At 49.9% G+C, this 16,676-nt stretch overlaps 1 protein-coding gene and 2 pseudogenes across 1 annotated transcript; all 3 read left to right on the top strand.

The window, feature by feature from the left end:
* The first annotated feature begins 2,596 nt into the window (after positions 1-2,596).
* LOC142078210 (olfactory receptor 52B2-like) lies at positions 2,597-3,571 on the top strand. The gene has a single exon (XM_075140676.1). The coding sequence runs from the start codon at positions 2,597-2,599 to the stop codon at positions 3,569-3,571; it is 975 nt and encodes a 324-aa protein (XP_074996777.1).
* Positions 3,572-10,804: 7,233 nt separating this feature from the next.
* LOC142080619 (olfactory receptor 52B2-like) lies at positions 10,805-11,697 on the top strand (annotated as a pseudogene).
* Positions 11,698-15,082: 3,385 nt separating this feature from the next.
* On the top strand, positions 15,083-16,031 carry LOC142080573 (olfactory receptor 52B2-like; annotated as a pseudogene).
* The last annotated feature ends 645 nt before the right edge of the window (positions 16,032-16,676 follow it).

Below are 16,676 nucleotides of genomic sequence, written 5' to 3'. Positions count from 1 at the left end.
TAATTCATGCAGTCCTACGTATTCTGCTGCCTTAATGGATCTTCAACACGTTGGTTGCAGGCAAAGTATTTTCATATCATCTTTTAATTAATTTTTTGCATCCTTTGAAAAGACAGAGCTATTGTTTCCGTTCTTTTTTTTGCCACCATCATGTACTTCAAAAATAATTTTGCAATAACAATATATTATAAATTATGCAACTGTGGTGTTTCTGGTTTTCCAGTTGATGCCAGTTCAGACTGGCAGATCAATCTGGGTAGAAATCTCTGCAGCTTTCTCTGTTTTGCAACGCCATCAAGGCAGCTTTGTGCTTGCAGCCACTCATAGGCTTAGTTATTTGTAGATCATTGACTATGGGCTGGAGTCAGGCAGACAGAGGAACCCCTCCCATAGAGGCACATGGCAGCATGAGCAGAACTCAGAGGCTGTTATAACAAATGATAACAAAATAAGTGATAACAAAGCAATTTTCACCCCATGGGGGATAAAACACTCCCGGACATCAGAGATGCTCCTCTGGAGCCTGGGAGCCCTGCTGTGCCCATCTCCCTCTCAAGTCCTTGCCGCGATCAGGAGACCTAGCCAGTGCCCAGGCAGGGACAGAGTAAAAACACTTGCAATGCAAATGATGGAAAGGCAGGAAATATCTTGACTCACCTGGGAGTGTTAACGGCTGTTAATCTTTAATGCACTAGCAATTTAAACTTCCACAAGTTGACGGGCTGATGTTCCTTCTGAGATTCAGGAGGGGGAAGGACTAGTATCACCAGCCCTCGGCAGCACAGATAGGGATTTGCGCTCCCCTGCAGCTCTGCACTGATCAGGGCTGAGGTTCCTCATTCCTCTTTGGGGCTGGCCCTTGGTGAGTCACATTTTATATTAAACGCTGGTGTTTGGGGCAGTGCTTTCTTGTTTGAGAAGAATGAAAGGAAGTAAAGCTGCAGGTGAGAGAAATATATTTCCATATCCCTAAGACGTGGAGGTGTAAAGTCTTGCTGAACTGCTTTGTAAACCCTATGCAGTCAGGCACTGGCTAGCATCGGTGCCTGGGAATGATCCCAGGCTGATTTCATTTACAATTGTAGATCTAGCCTATCTTTGTTCACTTCCGTTGAATTACGTGGTTTTAAAAGTGGAAGAGGCAATTGGATAAATATTTGTGATGAGCTGAAGATCTTTTCTATACTGACTGATGTTTTCAGTGGACTTTCGGTTCATAGAGGACAAGAATCCTTCTTAATGGAAACATTTAGAAATGCAAACACGTCTTGCACTCAGGTACCTGCAGTTTGCAATACAAATAAAACAGGCTGCAAGCAGGTCTGAAGAACGAAGGTTTAGCTTTGGTACAAATCAAGCTGATTTTCCCGCATCCCAACCCTGGCTTAGGCTTTATCTAGAGTATGATACACGGGGGTGGGGCTACAAATAGGGGCAAAATGGGGAGAAGCACATAAAACCAGCAGTCCTGCATCGTTCCCTCTCCTCAAAGTCCTTGTCACGGCAAAGCGTCCACAGAGGACTCTGCAGGCTTGGCTTCTTTGCATTACTCAAATCTGCAAAAATACCCTCAGGTTGATCAGCTCTTCTGGGACTGTGCTCCATGTCCAGGCTACCCTGGCACTTTGGGAACTGGGAAAACTGCAGGAGGTTGAGCTCAGAGGCTGGAAAGGTCCGTGTTGGCTGAGCAGCCCACCATGTCTTTGCCCCTCTTTACAAAGGAGAGGTAAAGGCATGAACTAGCATCTCCCCGAGCAGGCAGGGAATCTGCCAGGTAAAAGAGTTGCTCCAGAAAGTCTGGGAATGGGCTGGAAGTCCAGCCTAGCTGTCCCCTTTCCCGCTTGGCGTTTGCCAGTGTTTGGGTCTCTGAAATCCCTGTGGGATGGGGAAGAGGCACAAAAAGCACTTTGCAGTGTTTGCAAACAGGTGAACATGTCTATACAGGTGGAAATACAGGGAGTGACATGTCCAGCAGAAGTTTCAGGGGTGGTCACAATCTTCGGAGGTGGTAGCTGAATGTCAGCCACATCCAAGACACTTATCAGTGTTGCTACTGGTACAATTTTTATTCCTGTCTTAATGGTTTGTACAAGGAGCTCTCAGAAATGAACCTGTCGCTGATCTGAGCAGAGCAAGACATTGTACTATTTCATCTCCCTGAAGAAGGACACAGACCTAACAAAGACACACGACTTTCCAGGTGCACACAGATATAGAGCCCACTGACAGCGACCGGGCAACTAATTATGACTTTTACAAGCCTTTTTGTGAGGATAAAGTGGATAAGCAGAGATAGAAAAGGACCTGGCCTGTTTTGCAGTGCAAAAGGAGGGACAGAGAAGAATTTTTTCTCAGAGACACGGTTTGTAGAGTTGACAGGAAAGAATGAATAGATTCCTTTGTACAGCAGAACACAGCGAGTCAAGCCCTCAGCCTTCCGAAACAGCTCAGGTTGGAAGGCAGTTGCAAATAGGACTTTGTATGCACCGATTTGTACACATTTGTAGGTGGTCATGGGCTAACGTCAGGCTCACCAGGCATTATTTATCCCCTCTCTTTCTTGCACAGAGCAGGGTCAGGCTGACACTGAAGCACCATGTATGAGCTCAACGAAAGCAGCTTTGATCCTATCACCTTCGTCCTGACGGGCATCCCGGGCATGGAGGAGTCCCACATCTGGATCTCCGTCCCCTTCTGTCTGATGTACATCACTGCGGTGTTTGGCAACTCTGTCCTCCTCTTTGTCATCATCACGGACAGGAGCCTCCACGAGCCCATGTACCTCTTCCTTGCTATGCTGGCTGTTTCTGACCTCATGCTTTCGACCACAACGGTGCCCAAAATGCTGGCGATCTTCTGGTTCAGTGCCAGGGAAATTTCCTTCGATGCCTGCATTACACAGATGTTCTTCACCCATTTCAGCTTCATCGTGGAATCGTCCGTTCTGCTGGCCATGGCGTTCGACCGGTACGTGGCCGTCTGCGACCCACTGCGGTACTCCTCAACCTTAACCCCCTCGGTGATTGGGAAAATAGCAGTGACTGCTGTTGTCCGGGGGTTCTGCATCATGTTCCCCGCCATCTTCCTCCTGAAGCGGCTGCCGTACTGCGGACACAACGTCATGCCCCACACCTACTGTGAGCACATGGGCATCGCCCGCCTGGCCTGCGCCGACATAAAAGCCAACGTCTGGTACGGGCTGACAACGGCTCTTCTCTCCTCCGGCCTGGACGTCGTGCTCATCGCTGTCTCTTACGCTCTGATCCTCAGGACGGTCTTTCGGCTCCCGTCCCCGGAGGCCCGTCTCAAAACCCTCAGCACCTGTGGCTCCCACCTCTGTGTGATCCTCATGTTCTACGTGCCCGCCTTTTTCTCCTTTCTCACACATCGGTTTGGCCACCACATCCCAAGCCACATTCACATCCTCCTGGCCAACCTCTATGTCGTGGTCCCGCCGATGCTCAACCCCATCGTGTACGGGGTGAGGACAAGGCAGATCCGGGAGCGCGTCGTCCGCCTCTTCTGCCCCGCGGGGGAGTGCCCCTGCCCCTGCGGGGGGAGCCGGTGCTGAGCGTGGGGCGAAGGGGGACGCGGGACAGGATCCCCAAAGCAGCACCAAGCGCTGCAGCACTTCTCGCCCTGGAGGAACAGGTTTGCCCAAGAGGCTCAAGAGAAGCTGAGGGTGGTGGGATTTCTGGAAGTGTGGGCTTGGGTCATCAGCCCCTGCATTGCTACTGGTTTCTCCTAGAGATGCTTCCCCTGAAAGGTCCATCTAGCAGAGACTGGGCAGAGTTCAGCTGACGATTCACCTACCGCTGCTGATTTTGTTTGCTGTCCTACAGCTTCATTTCTGTTTGTTCCTTCACCTGTTATCTCAGTGCCTAGACCGTGAACACCTCGTTGGTCATCAGACCAGAGCCTGGTACACGAATCATAGCTGGATGGGCAAAGTGCTGTTTACCATGGCACAGATGATGGTCTATCCTCCTGTCTTCACGGGTATAACTTGCACTGCTGAGGGACCCTGGCACCTCTTGCTGCTGAAGGTGTTTACATGCTGAAGAGCCTGTGAAGTTGGGAAAGGCTTTATTGTCCTGTGTTTAAGGGAAACATATCCCTTAAACTATGACGTCCAAAACTGAATTCAAGCCTCTAGAGTGGAGTGTGAAGGGACTATGGTCTCCTACATCCTGCACATCCCACAGGGACGTTTTCTGTCTTTGCAAGAACGCTGCACTGCTGAGCAGTGCTCAGTGTGAAGTACATTGCACCTCAAGATCCTTTTCTGCCCCTACGGCTGGCTGATTTCCCACCACTTTGTTGCTGTACATTTGATTTATCCTTCAGCACCAAAATAGCTTTGTTGAACTTCTTCTTGTTCCTCTCATTGGTGTATGTACCAGTTGCATCAATAATACCTTCTTCTACCTGAAGTCAGCGGCAATCTGCCTCAGACAATTGTGAAAAGCAGTGCAAACAGGAAGAATGAGCGCTAGATATTGCTGGAGGAGCAGCAAGGACAGTTCTGTGCATCTGTATACAGCCTGAGTTTAACGTCGTCATCAGTCTGACCAGCAAGGAGAGCCCTTTTCCTTACCTCTCCTTCCTCAGCAAAGACAGCAATGCAGGCTGTCAGAGTAAACTCATCTGCTGCCTCTGCTTCGGTGAATCTCATGAGTGGCAAGGTCAGAAAGAGAGGAGAATCTCATCTCAGTGCAGTGAGCACTAGCGCTGCTAAAGTGTCCCAGATGCACATAAAGACCCATGGGGAGAAGGGAGTGGAGGCAGCACTGCAGACCTCAGGGGGAAGCTTGCCAGAATTTCGGGTCTCTGCTGGAAGGTCAGCGTGCTCTGCACCGCTTTCGAGGTGGGTTTTTGTTGCATCATTATAATATGGAGGACCGTGGAGACACTGACACCAGCAGCCACAGTCCTGTCAGCAGTATTCTGGTTCCTGCAGCCTGGACTACAGCAGGAATGGGCTGTTCCCCCATGGCTGGAGCTTCTCAGTCCCATGGAAAAGTCACAGCAACGCTCCCATCTGCCTAGCTCTCGTCACTAAAGCACAAACTCCTTTTGTCCAGTGCTCTGCATAGCATTGACTTGGTGGGCAGTGCATGCTCACATGGGACCGGTCTGTCTTCTCGTCCTGACAGCAAAGTCCTCGAGGCCGTTCTGGCTCAGCTGTTAAATGCCAAGGCTTCTGCAACCCACTGCGAAAATTGCAGTGTGAGGTGCTGTTGCCTCTGAGCAGGCGATGCTCTTGGTGCTTGCTCAGGGCCCCAGAGAGCAGAGAGGGCTGCAGCAGGGAGGCTCCTCCAGGGAGGTCGGGCAGCGCGGTCCCGGGAGCAACTGAGCCTGCTCCCGCACAGCCCCGGCTTGGCCAACATGCAGGGTTGAAGAGGCCCCACTGCTCCCCTCCACGAGCTCCTCTGGCTCTGGTGGCTCCCAGGGGTTGTTAAGCGCTAAACCACCAGTATCCTTCAAAGCTGCGGCAGGAGTTTCCTTTCCACCGTGGGAAGGAACTCTGGGACGAGGAAGAGGAGGGAATGCGCCAAAGTCCAGAGACCTTTCCTTCATGCTTTCCTTCATGTTCTACTGGGTGGGATGCTGAGACAAATGTTTGCTTCTCCTCTCTGCATCACACCTACTGTCAGCTGCACTTCTCTCTTACACACCACTCTGAGGAACGGGGGTCAGGAACGAGGGAACCCCCTCCTGAGCTCAAGGTCTTCCTCATGTCTGGCCAGTATAACTCTTCCTCATCCAGGCAGCAACCACAGTCTTTTGATTGCAGCAATTAGGGAGCCCTTTCTGAAGGCTCATGCTCTGCAGTCCAGCTCTCACAGCAATGTTAGGAGTCGGGATGCTCTGACCCTGTGTCAGCTGTGAGACCTGACGAAAGGTCTGGTGTGTTCATGTCGATAGTCACAAGACGGAGCAGATCATCCAGCCATTTCTGCAGAACATCCTTTTTTCCCAGACCAAGAGGGCGGAGGGCACTTGCCAAGCCCACAGCCTGACTGTGCTCCAAAGCCGTTTCAGACCTGCCCGTGGTGGGGAAGTCGCCTCGAATGCAGCCACTGCCGCATGCCTGGACCTTGGAGGTGCCTCCTTTGGAGGGGCTGGTGACCCGGAGATGCCGGGGATCGGCTCTCCCTAGCTCTGGGCTCCACCAAAGGTTGTGCCCTGCATCAGGGCTGGGAGCCAGCAGGTCGCTGAGGTCGGGGCTGATAAAGCCAACGTCCCTGATTGAGACCAGGAGCAACGAGCACTCTCTGGGACCGGGCTTGATCAGCTGAAGATGCAGGAGATGACACTGATACAGCAACCAAAACCCTGCTCTGTTCCCGTCATCCCAGTAATGCTGCTACAACTTCAAAAGAAAAGGGAAAGAAAAAGATTCATGATTTCAGATTAAAAAATCCCCAAAAGTTCTTAATTCTTTCAACACATTTCTTTTTTCCTTTATGTTTTTTTTTTTTCTGATTTCATCAAAGATGGGAACCCCGTGACAGGCACAGGGGAAATGAAAGTCTGTTCATTAAAAGCTGTTTGCTTAACAGTGAAGATAACAGACCTGGTTACAAAAGCTGCTCATATTGCTGGATTTTTTTAATGTCCTCAAAGTATTTGTGTTTGTGTTGGCTTTCTTAGCAAAAGAAGGAGTATTTACGCAGAGCAGTCTGTGTGATTTCTGATAGGAGACCGAGCTGTGAGAAAGAAAATGTGTCCAGAGAGCAAGTCGTTATAGGCAGCACAGGAATACATTTAGACTGAAATAGATGCTTTAAGGCCTTTAGGGCATGGAGGACCTGGAGTAGCTGCACAGCAGCTGTCACAGGGGTTACCACAGATTCGGAGGTAGGGGTGGGATGCGGGACAGCACGGGACAGCAAGAGACTTGTTTGCTGATTCAGAAGGTCTCCTCCAGCCCTGCCTTCCTACTTGAAAACACGAACTTGTTACAAAGCAACCCTCTGCTGAAGAGTTTTCTCCTGAAAGCCTTTTGGCCAGCTCTAATAACAGTTGAGCTGCCGCCTAAATTTGTCAATATTAAAGAACAATATAGCTTACTGGTGTCTCTGTTACACAGAAATAACTCACACCGTTATTTCTGCCACCACTGTTCCCCCTCAGCGATGAACTTAGGCACATGCTTCACTGAGCACCACAGCAGTGCAGCTAAAATGAGTGTGTGTGCTCAGAGGTGGCACGAGCCTGAGCGTGGTCCTGAGAAGGGACCCCTTTTATAAATGGCCAGGAGTCTTGCACCATCACCATCTTCATCGTGGAGCTAGTGGGAGGTAGGATCTCCCTGGGCAGGTGCTGCACAAATGCAAAACCAAAGACCTGCCTCCAAATTGCTTCCAAACCAAGCATAAGTAATGGAAAATGGGTAGGGAATGGCAATAACAGGACAGTGCTGGCCTGCATGCTACGTTACTGCATCACCTGCTGGCACTTTGCTTGGGGGGATGTTACTCCAGTGAGTGGTCCTCAGCACTCAGGGGATCCTCTCTCAGGGGCGATGCATTCCTGCAGGCACCCACATTTTCACCTGCATTTTAGCAGCCAGCTTGGTTGGGATGAGCTGTGTGTACCAGGTGAGTGCATTTCATGGATCCTTCTGCTTCTCTGGGTTTCCATGAACAGTTTTATACAACTGCGGAGGCAGTTTTAAGCTCGCAGCCCTTGCGCTGCTCTGCTCCTTGGATGGATGTGGCAGCCGGGTCAGGGAGCAAACTGCACAGGCAAATGTCCCTGAGTCAATGAATCACTAGCTTAGCAATTAATGTCCAAAGGGGCATGCATAATGGGATATTAGCCAGCTGACCAGGAAGATTTATATTTCTAATGTGGTTAAAATGTTAGCTTAATAACTCACACGAGACGTGAAACCAGAACTTCTGCACTTTGTATTTAATTTCCCACTTGTGAAAGACCTATTTTTTTTAGCTCAGTTCACGTGGTAGGCTATTTGTAAGCATGTTTGGATTACAAGGACCCTTTCCTGGGGAGGAGGAAAAGATTTTGACTGAAGTTTTTTGACGGCATCCACGTAGCACATGCAAAAAGTAAATGAAATCTCAAAAACTTTGGGAGATAAGTGGAAGTCAATGGAGTCACTGTAAGAAACACTCCTCTGTCCTCAGTGAATGCGTGGGCAGGCTTTTCATGCGCTCGTGCACTGAGAAGGCACAAGCCTGCAACTGAAGTGGAGATCATGCTTCAGGTTTGTGCTGAGTCAAGCTCTAAGCGTATGCTTTAAAGGAAAATGCTCTTCAACTGTATTTGAATGCTTTGCTGAATAGACAGAAACAAGCACAGCTTTCATCATGAACAAAGCCTTGAGTGTTCCGAGTTAAAGTACCACATTTCCATTCATTTTTATTGCTGTTTACGAACTATGACGCTTTATTAATTGTTCTTCATATGCAGAGCTCTGTGGGTAATAAATTAGAGTAGCAAAACTTAATGATTTTACTTCATCTCACCTCCATCATCATAATGTCTTAGCAAATGTTAGTTAATTAATAAAAATTAACTACTCACTACACAGACAGGCAGATAATAAATAGCACATCCTTGTAAGCTGTCCTGCCTAAAATGAGGTGGTAACTCAGCAGCCAGGACGGAGTTATTGGTTGACAGGTTTGCTCTCATGTATTAGAGGTCCCTGCTGGTCCCCAAAGGTCCCTGACAGCTCCCCCAAAGGGTCGTGGCAGTTGGGAAGTTGCTGATTGCAGTTCCTCTGACCCCACTACGCAGTCTGCTCAGGGTCTCTGCAGGTTTCTAGAGGAGGAACAGTAGTCTAATAAATCCATTGCTCTCTTCTAAAATCAGAAATGAGGACAAAATCAGCTAAAAGGTTTATAGCAAGAATATCTGCTGATCTCTGTCTCAGAGCTCCCAGATTCCTCTCCATCGTGGTTCACAAAAAGCTAAAACAGGTCCTGGTCCCAAAGCACTTTCAGTCTAGGGCAAGGATGAGGGTAAAACTCACACCTGATTGACAGGTCCCTGCTTGCCCCAGGCTGGCTCCTGCATAGCCCTGGGAACCCCTTTGGGATCCAGGACCAGGCAATGAATTTTGCAGAAGTTACTGTGGTCGGGGTGGTGATGAGTGATGGGGTGGTGAGGATTCACCGAGGTTGCTTCGGGGACAACCTGAAGGTCTGCAGGGCTTGTGCAATCCCCACCCAATTAGCACAGTCGTAGGAAATACCCAGAAATTCCCCACCTCAGGGAAAATGAACTGGTGGTGTCCCTGATGCTCTTCGCCACCAGTGTCGGGGTATGAGCACCACCATCCGTGCCCTGCGGTGCCCCAGGGCACTCTCCAGACACAGTATAAACACCCCAGGCTCAGGTTCCATCAGAGATGGATCCCATTGCTGGCACAGGAGGTGGGTGAGTTGGCTGGGTCATGGCACTGTTGTTTCAACTGGGTTTGGTGAGGTAGAGATGGATTAGAGAGATGGGGAGGTGGTAGGGGTCCATGCAGGATTTATTGTGTGATACCACTGCCAGAGATCCATAAACATTTCCTGGCGGTGGTTCTGGCTGCATTATCCCAAACTCCCTGCATGAGCGTGGCAGGGAGGGCACTGGGCAATGTGTTTCTCAAGGAGATGGAAGTAGCATGCTCCTCCCGCTCAGTTCTTCCAGACAGGGATTTCACTTGGAGCGAGAATGGACTTGTGTTTTTCTAATACTTAAAGTGCACTGGGTGGGAGCTAGGACAGAAGTTTGCCTGTAAATTTTCCATATTCTCTAAAATGGTAGTCCCCAGTGCCAGGGAGTTCAGAGGCTTTCGTTATTTATTTTGCACTGGCTCAATAGCACCTGGCAATCCAGAAGCAGCTCAGACCCCTGCTTCATTCTCCATGGACATAATGCATAAGGTGGCAGCTCCTGACACACAGCTGGTTACTTCTCATGGCACTGTAAATCCCTCTTTAGACCCTGGACATTTTGATAATGCCCTGCTGCTGGTGGCTTTTAATTTTGTCTCTTTGCATGTCTGAGAATAGAATTTTTCCAGATACCTGGGTGATTGGACACTGCTGTCTGGGGCTTTTATGAAGCAGAGCTTTTGGGACGAAAGGGGCTCCCCTGCCTTTCACTCGCCTTGCTCTTGGTGCAGTGAGCTCACACACAGTTACAGAGACAGACCTTTTGTAGGGGTTGATATGGGCAGGCAGAGTCCCAGGAGGGACAGGACTGAACCAAGCTCCTTGTGCCCTGATTTCGTAGGTAGCTTTCAAACAGCTCTGAGTCACTAAAGCTGGGTGTCCCAGAGCAGGATGAGCAATGCACATGCCTTCTTTGTGGCAGTCATGGGAGACTAGAGAATTTTCAATAATATATTTCCAACCCTCAGTTGCAGCATAAATGGTGTCACATCCAAGTATGTCAACCAAAGAAGCATTTATGTGATCACTGATTCAAGAGTGAATCGCCTGTATATTTTGCTCTAGTTCCCAGCAGTTGCAGGCAGTTGCAGGCAGTGGCAGGCAGAAGACTCTCGTTATTTCAAAGACTCAAACAATAGAAATGACAGTACCTAGCCAAGATGAAGAGACCTGAATAGTGGAGGGGAACCCTGATGGAGCAAATTGCCCAATATCTAACACTTCCAGATAAAATGTGGTTCAGAAGTTTAAGTGTCTGAGCAATGTTAACCATGAGTTCACTCCCCTTTGTATCCCGGGTATAGTTCAGCTGCTCTTAGAGCCTTTATTTCTACCATTACACAGCTCCAGCAAGCGAGAAACAACATGAAGTGTTGCATCGAGTCATGTCAGCACTCAACCCGTTGGGATCCCACCCCACATCCTTCATCTTGGTGGGGATACCTGGGATGGAGAAGTCTCACACCTGGATCTCCATCCCAGTCTGCATGATGTACTCTGTTGCCCTTGTTGGGAACTCGGTCCTGCTGGTCACCATCGTGAAGGAGCGCAGCCTCCATGAGCCTATGTACATCTTCCTGTGCATGCTGGCAGTGTGCGACCTGCTGTTGTCTGCTGCCACTGTGCCCAAAACCCTCAGCGTCCTTTGGTCTCTGTCCACCCAAATCTCTTTCAGTGGCTGCCTGGCACAGATGTTCTCCATCTATTTCGTTTTCGTGGCGGAACTGGCCATTTTACTGGTGATGGCCTTTGATGTGTACATTGCCATTTGCAACCCCCTGCGATACACGGCCGTCCTGACACGCTCTGTTGTGGGGAAAGTTGGTGTGGTGGCTTTAATCAGGAGTTTCTGCATCCTGTTCCCCACCATCTTCCTCCTCAAGTGGCTGCCCTACTGCAGGCACAACGTCATGCCCCACACATACTGCAAGCACATTGGCATGGCCCACCTGGCCTGCTCCAACATCTCCATCAACATCTGGTACGGGGTAGCTGCTGGCTTCCTTTCAGCTGGCTTGGACACCATCTCCATCGCTGTCTCCTACGCACTGATCTTTAGGTGCCTCTAGGGGCTGCCATCCCCGCACGCCTCCCCCAGCGCTCTGCACACCTGCGGCTCCTACCTCTGCATCATCGCCATGTTTTACACGCCGGTCGCCTTCTCCTTCTAGTGCACCGGTTCAGCCAGCACGTTCCTCGGCATGACCTCATCTCCTTGGCCAACCTCTACATTGTGGTGCCACTCATGCTCAACCCCATCATCTACGGGTGTATCTAGCAAATACAAGAATCATCCTTTTTCCCTCTCTAACTCTTGGTTGGAATTTCTAGACCCTTCTCCATCCCCTTCTGCACCCAGAATAGGCCAGGTCTAGATTTGGGTGCCAGCTCTAGCTTAGAGAAGCCCTAACATGCTCTCTAGAAGCTAGAAGGTATGTCCACCTGGATATGTCTGCTGCTGGCCTGCTGGATTAGGACCTCGGGTGTGGACAAAGCCACCAGCCAGCCTGGTGGTACCTGGTGGCCAGAGCAGGGGTATAATGCTGGGGTGATCCGTAGCGTGGGCCCGTCTTGGAGGCTTTGGGACTGAGCTGCTGGCCCACGCAGATGGACCACAGGTCTGTGTCCCCCCATTCCCGATGTCACACTCCAATGAACGGGCAGTTTTACTAGGGGTGCCTCTTCTCTGGCCTGTTTTCAAGGAAAAGGACCTGTTTTAGGTCTGTGATTAGAGGGCAGAGGTGTCCTCCCAGAGCCTGACTGTGCCTGCAGGGTGGGGATGGAGACTGTCCCTGTCCTGAGGACTTCTCTTCTGCCTTGACACAGTCACCTGAGGCAGTATTTCTGGGGCATCCCTGCTGACTAAATTTTGCTGAATTTTACAGATACCTCCAGCAACCCCAAAGTCTCCAGTGCACCTCAAACTTCTTTATACTGTGGTGCACATTTCAATTCAGATTTTGCCTGCGCATATTTCCATTTACACAGCCTTTGGGCAAGTGGAAATCAGCAGGTCTGGATAATGTGTGCCTGCGGGGTCCAGAAAAGCCGGTGGAGGAGCCTGCAAGTCTTCCTCAAGTATCCCGGGGCTTAGCAAAACTAGTGAAAAAAAAGAAAAAAGAAACTCTTTCTGACATGTGCTAATATTAAAAAGGAGAAATGGGATTACTGGAGAAATTTGAAACTGCTTAGTTTGACATTAGCTCCAAATAAAATAATGGAAAAGTGAATATGAAACTTGATCAATAAAGTGTAAAAACGGCACGAATGTAATTAATGGCAATCAGTACTTATTTTTGGTGTTTATCTTCCATTGATTCATGTCATTTCATTTTCTGATGAATTCCACATTTGGGTGATAAAGTTACCTGAAGGCTGCATACAACTGAGTATTTTTTTATTTTCACAACACTGTGATATATACCTCATTATAACAAATACATAAATAAATAAATGGTAAGTAAAGCAGACGTTAATGGAGTTTGGCTAACTGCAAAGTCTTATTTCAGTAATAGCTCCCCACTGAGAGCTAGTTTTCCATATACTTCTGGGCACATTCAGCAGGGATTGATTGGATGCTGGGTCTGATGCTATATATGATTGTTATCAGTTGTGTAGAAGCAAGTATAAAATCATTGCTAATAAGGTTTTTAGATGACGCAAAGACAGCTAATTTAATAGAGGTGAATGCAAAGTCATACCCCTAAGGAGGAGGCGTATAGGCTGTGCCAGAGAAGGAGGCTCCAGAGAAGCTCAGGCATCCGAGGGAAGGAGCATTTTGGTGGGGGCACTTTGGGTGATACTTGGCCAACGGGCCAATGTGAGGGTCCCAGTGTGTTCCCATAGCTGTGCAGGGGCAATGGTGGGTAATGCAGGTCCACGATTCCCTTGGCTTGTTCTCAAATACTTCACGCAGTCCCGAGGTCCACATTTTTTAAAACGTATGGCGAGCTAGGAGGGTCCCTCAGTGCATGCTGCACTGCTCTTGGCGGGATGGGGAGGGAGCAGGGGAGGCTGGAGTCGTGCTGGCTTCCAGGAGAAGTCCTGCTCCTTCCCCCAGCACATGCCAGCGCTGCCAGTCCCCGTGAAAGACCTCTCCCACCACTGCAATAATGACAGAGATAATATGGGGGGGAGAAAATCAGGAGAAGCCAGTACTTTGATCCAACTTTGCTCAGCCATGTAATGGGCAAGAGTTGGTTCACAGTCCCCTTTCAATGAAAATGAAAGCAAAGCATCTTACAGATGCTTTATGGTGTTATGAAGGGGGTGAAGCTGGGGGATCACAGCAGTCCTTTGGGGTGTTACAGGCCATGAAAAATAAGCCTTTGGTCCTAGGAACTGCTGGAGGTCAAGACAAGCTCCTCTGAGTGTCTGCTGAGCAGATGGGAGGCCATCTGGTGTCTTCACATGAGATGTGGGGTGCTAGCTTGAAACTAAGCAGCACAGTCTTCCCCCAATGGGCAGATATGAAAGGGTGAATTTCCTTTACCTATTTTAGCATTTCTGTCATAAAATATGCTTCTCCTTGTCTGATGAATCAAGAAGGGCAAAAGCCTGTGTTTTGAGTCATGGACATCTTTGGATCATGAGCACCATCTGGAGAATTTCCTCTACATAAGTGCAATAGAGGAGTCTAAAACATCTGCCCACTATCACAGCTCTCACTGAACAATGTAAGAGGGTGAAAATAATCAGCTGAAATGGGAAAAAAGTGTTAATTTTCTGTTTACTCACATCAAGACTTACATTTTGAGATGGGGTGGGGATGGACGGAAGCAAAGTGAGCTGTGTCCTGGGTGTGGGTCCCCCGGGGTTCACAGGGAGGCTCCATAAATACCCCCATCTCTTGCTGCGAGAGCAGATTCCCCGGCACCTGCACATCCCTGCCCGTGGGCTGTGGACAGAAAACCCTCGTTCGCGGCTGGGGCAGGAAACTGGTGAGTTGCTTGTGCTGAGTGAGCAAGTTCCTGGGCTTTTAGGAAGGTGTTATATGTGTGGAAGGGTTGAAATTAAAATTACACCTGCTGTGGGAGGCAGGAAGCCTGTGTCCCTGCCAAAGGCTCAGCAATGCACTGCCTGACTGTGTCAGAAAGCTGCTGCCTGATTAAACAGCGTCCGAGCCTGTCCTGGCTTTCCTCCCTGCAGAGCGGCTCAGCTCAGAGCTGGGCCAGACCTTTGCACTCACCCAGTGAGAGCTGGATTACGCCAGGATCAGACGGGTAGAGGAGGAGGGGGAAACAGCCTCTCCCTGTTCAGGCTCAGAGGAGGATGCCCTGGTACCACCCTGACTGCTTCCACCTCCCGTCCGTTTGCGGGGAAGGCTGGTCTGTGGTTGCACGGGGCTGACTGGTTTACAGCCCCAGTGCATAGACTGGAACAGGCTGCTCAGAGAGCTTGTGCAGTCTCCATCCTTGGAGGTTTCCGAGACTCAACTGGATAAAGCCCTTAGCTGACCCTGATTTGCACAGGAGGTTGGACCAGAGACCTCCCAAGGTCCTGTCCAGGCTGGATTGCTCCACAGTTCTCCGACTCTGTGAGTGGTTGTTACGGATTAGGTCTTCTGGTAGTGTCAGTGAGCTTGTAAGCACACGTACTCAAGATCTGTAACATTAAAGTTTGTTTCGTCCTTTCTTTTTAGTCACTGGAAGGAATAGGCTGTCATGTTAGCTGGCAATTGCACTGCCCTTGCTCCCATCACCTGTCTCCTGATGGGCATCTCTGGCACGGGGGAGTCTCACCTCTGGATCTCCACCCCCTTAAACTCATGTACATGGTTGCTGTCCTTGGGAATTTCACACTGTCCTTCATCAACGACACAGAGAAAAGCCCTCATGAGCCCAGCTACCTCTTTCTGCCCATGCCGGCAGCTGCTGACTTGCTGCTATCCATTTCCACCGTGCCCAAGACACCAGCCATCTTCTGGTTTAGGGCTGGGGAGGTTTTTTTGGAAGCCTGTGTTACCCGGGTATTCTTAATCCTTGTCGTCTCCTGTGCTGAATCGGCAATCCTACTGGCTATGGCATTTGATGGGTACATTGCCATCTGCAAGCCCAGCAAATATGTGACCCTCCTGATAAAGAGGATGACAGAGACAATAGGGTTGGCTGCTCTAGCAAGAAGCTTATCCACCGTTTTCCCCATTGTTGTTCTTGTGAAGCACTTGGCCTTCTGTAGAAACAAACCCCTCCCTCATACCTACTGCAAGCGCATGGGCATAGCCAAGCTGGCCTGCGTGGACATCACCATGAACGTCTGGTGTGGTGTCACGATTGCTGTTTTTGTGTTAGGCGCGGATGCCACACTCATTGCTGCGTCTTATGCGCTGATCCTCCAGACCATCTTCCAGCTCCCATCCAAAGACGCCTGGCTCAAGGCTCTGAGCACCCGTGACTCTCATCTCTTGGTGATATTACTGTGCTTCACACTAGCTTTTTCCTCCTTTTTGCACACTGTTTTGGGCACTGCATTCCCAGGCCTGCTCTTATCACCGTGGCCAATCTCTGCGTGTTTTTTTCCCCCATGTTAAACCCCATCATTTACGGAGTGACAAACAAACAGTTTCAGAGGATTGCTGTCCAGGTGCTTTACCAGTGCTGCAGTTGTGGCTGAGCAGGCGTCCTGCTAGCCCAGCAGGCAGGAAAATACTTCTGAGGACTTGGATACCAAAGTTACGTTTTCCCCTTTAATACATTGAGACCTGTTATTCTAGAAGTGACAGCTTCTGATTGCTGGGGGGGCTGGACTGAGATGAGACAGTGCAGCAGGAAGGACCATAAGCAGGAGTCATTGCCCAGTGTCCAGCTGGTCGTGTGAGCTGGACACCCAATGGCCATGGCCAAAGCGGAGTCTGTGCACTGGGCTGGACTGGGGGCTGTCAGCCTGCCACCGGCTTTCTGGTCAACTGCTCCCTTGCTCTGCTTCCTCAGAGCTTGTATGAGACCCAGATACTCTGCCCTAGCTTGTGCAGACCCCCAGGTCTGCAGCTGAGCTGTGCAGGGTTGTCACGCAGAGCTGCAGGGAAGAGCAGCAGGCAACAGCATCTACCCGGCAGCGGCAAGACCTGCACCACGGGGAGCTTCATCTGTGAGCGGCATCAGTCCGCAAGTACGGCCCTCGGGTTTGCCTCTTGGGACGAAGCACCTCCTGCTTAAAACCTTGAAAGCTTCAGCTCTCCAGCCGGTGGGCTGGCAGGAGGGGTTGCAGGCAGGGATATTTTGAATTCCTCTCTAGGTAGGATAGGCTTCCTGCACAGAG

This window comes from Calonectris borealis, chromosome 1 (assembly GCF_964195595.1).
Source record: "Calonectris borealis chromosome 1, bCalBor7.hap1.2, whole genome shotgun sequence".
Taxonomy (NCBI): domain Eukaryota; kingdom Metazoa; phylum Chordata; class Aves; order Procellariiformes; family Procellariidae; genus Calonectris; species Calonectris borealis.
The sequence above is the reverse complement of the archived record's forward strand: the minus strand, read 5'-3'. Positions and strand labels throughout refer to the sequence as shown.

Excerpts from the sequence above, each read along its gene's own strand:
- LOC142078210 (XM_075140676.1), top strand. The coding sequence starts at position 2,597 with ATGTATGAGCTCAACGAAAGCAGCTTTGATCCTATCACCTTCGTCCTG.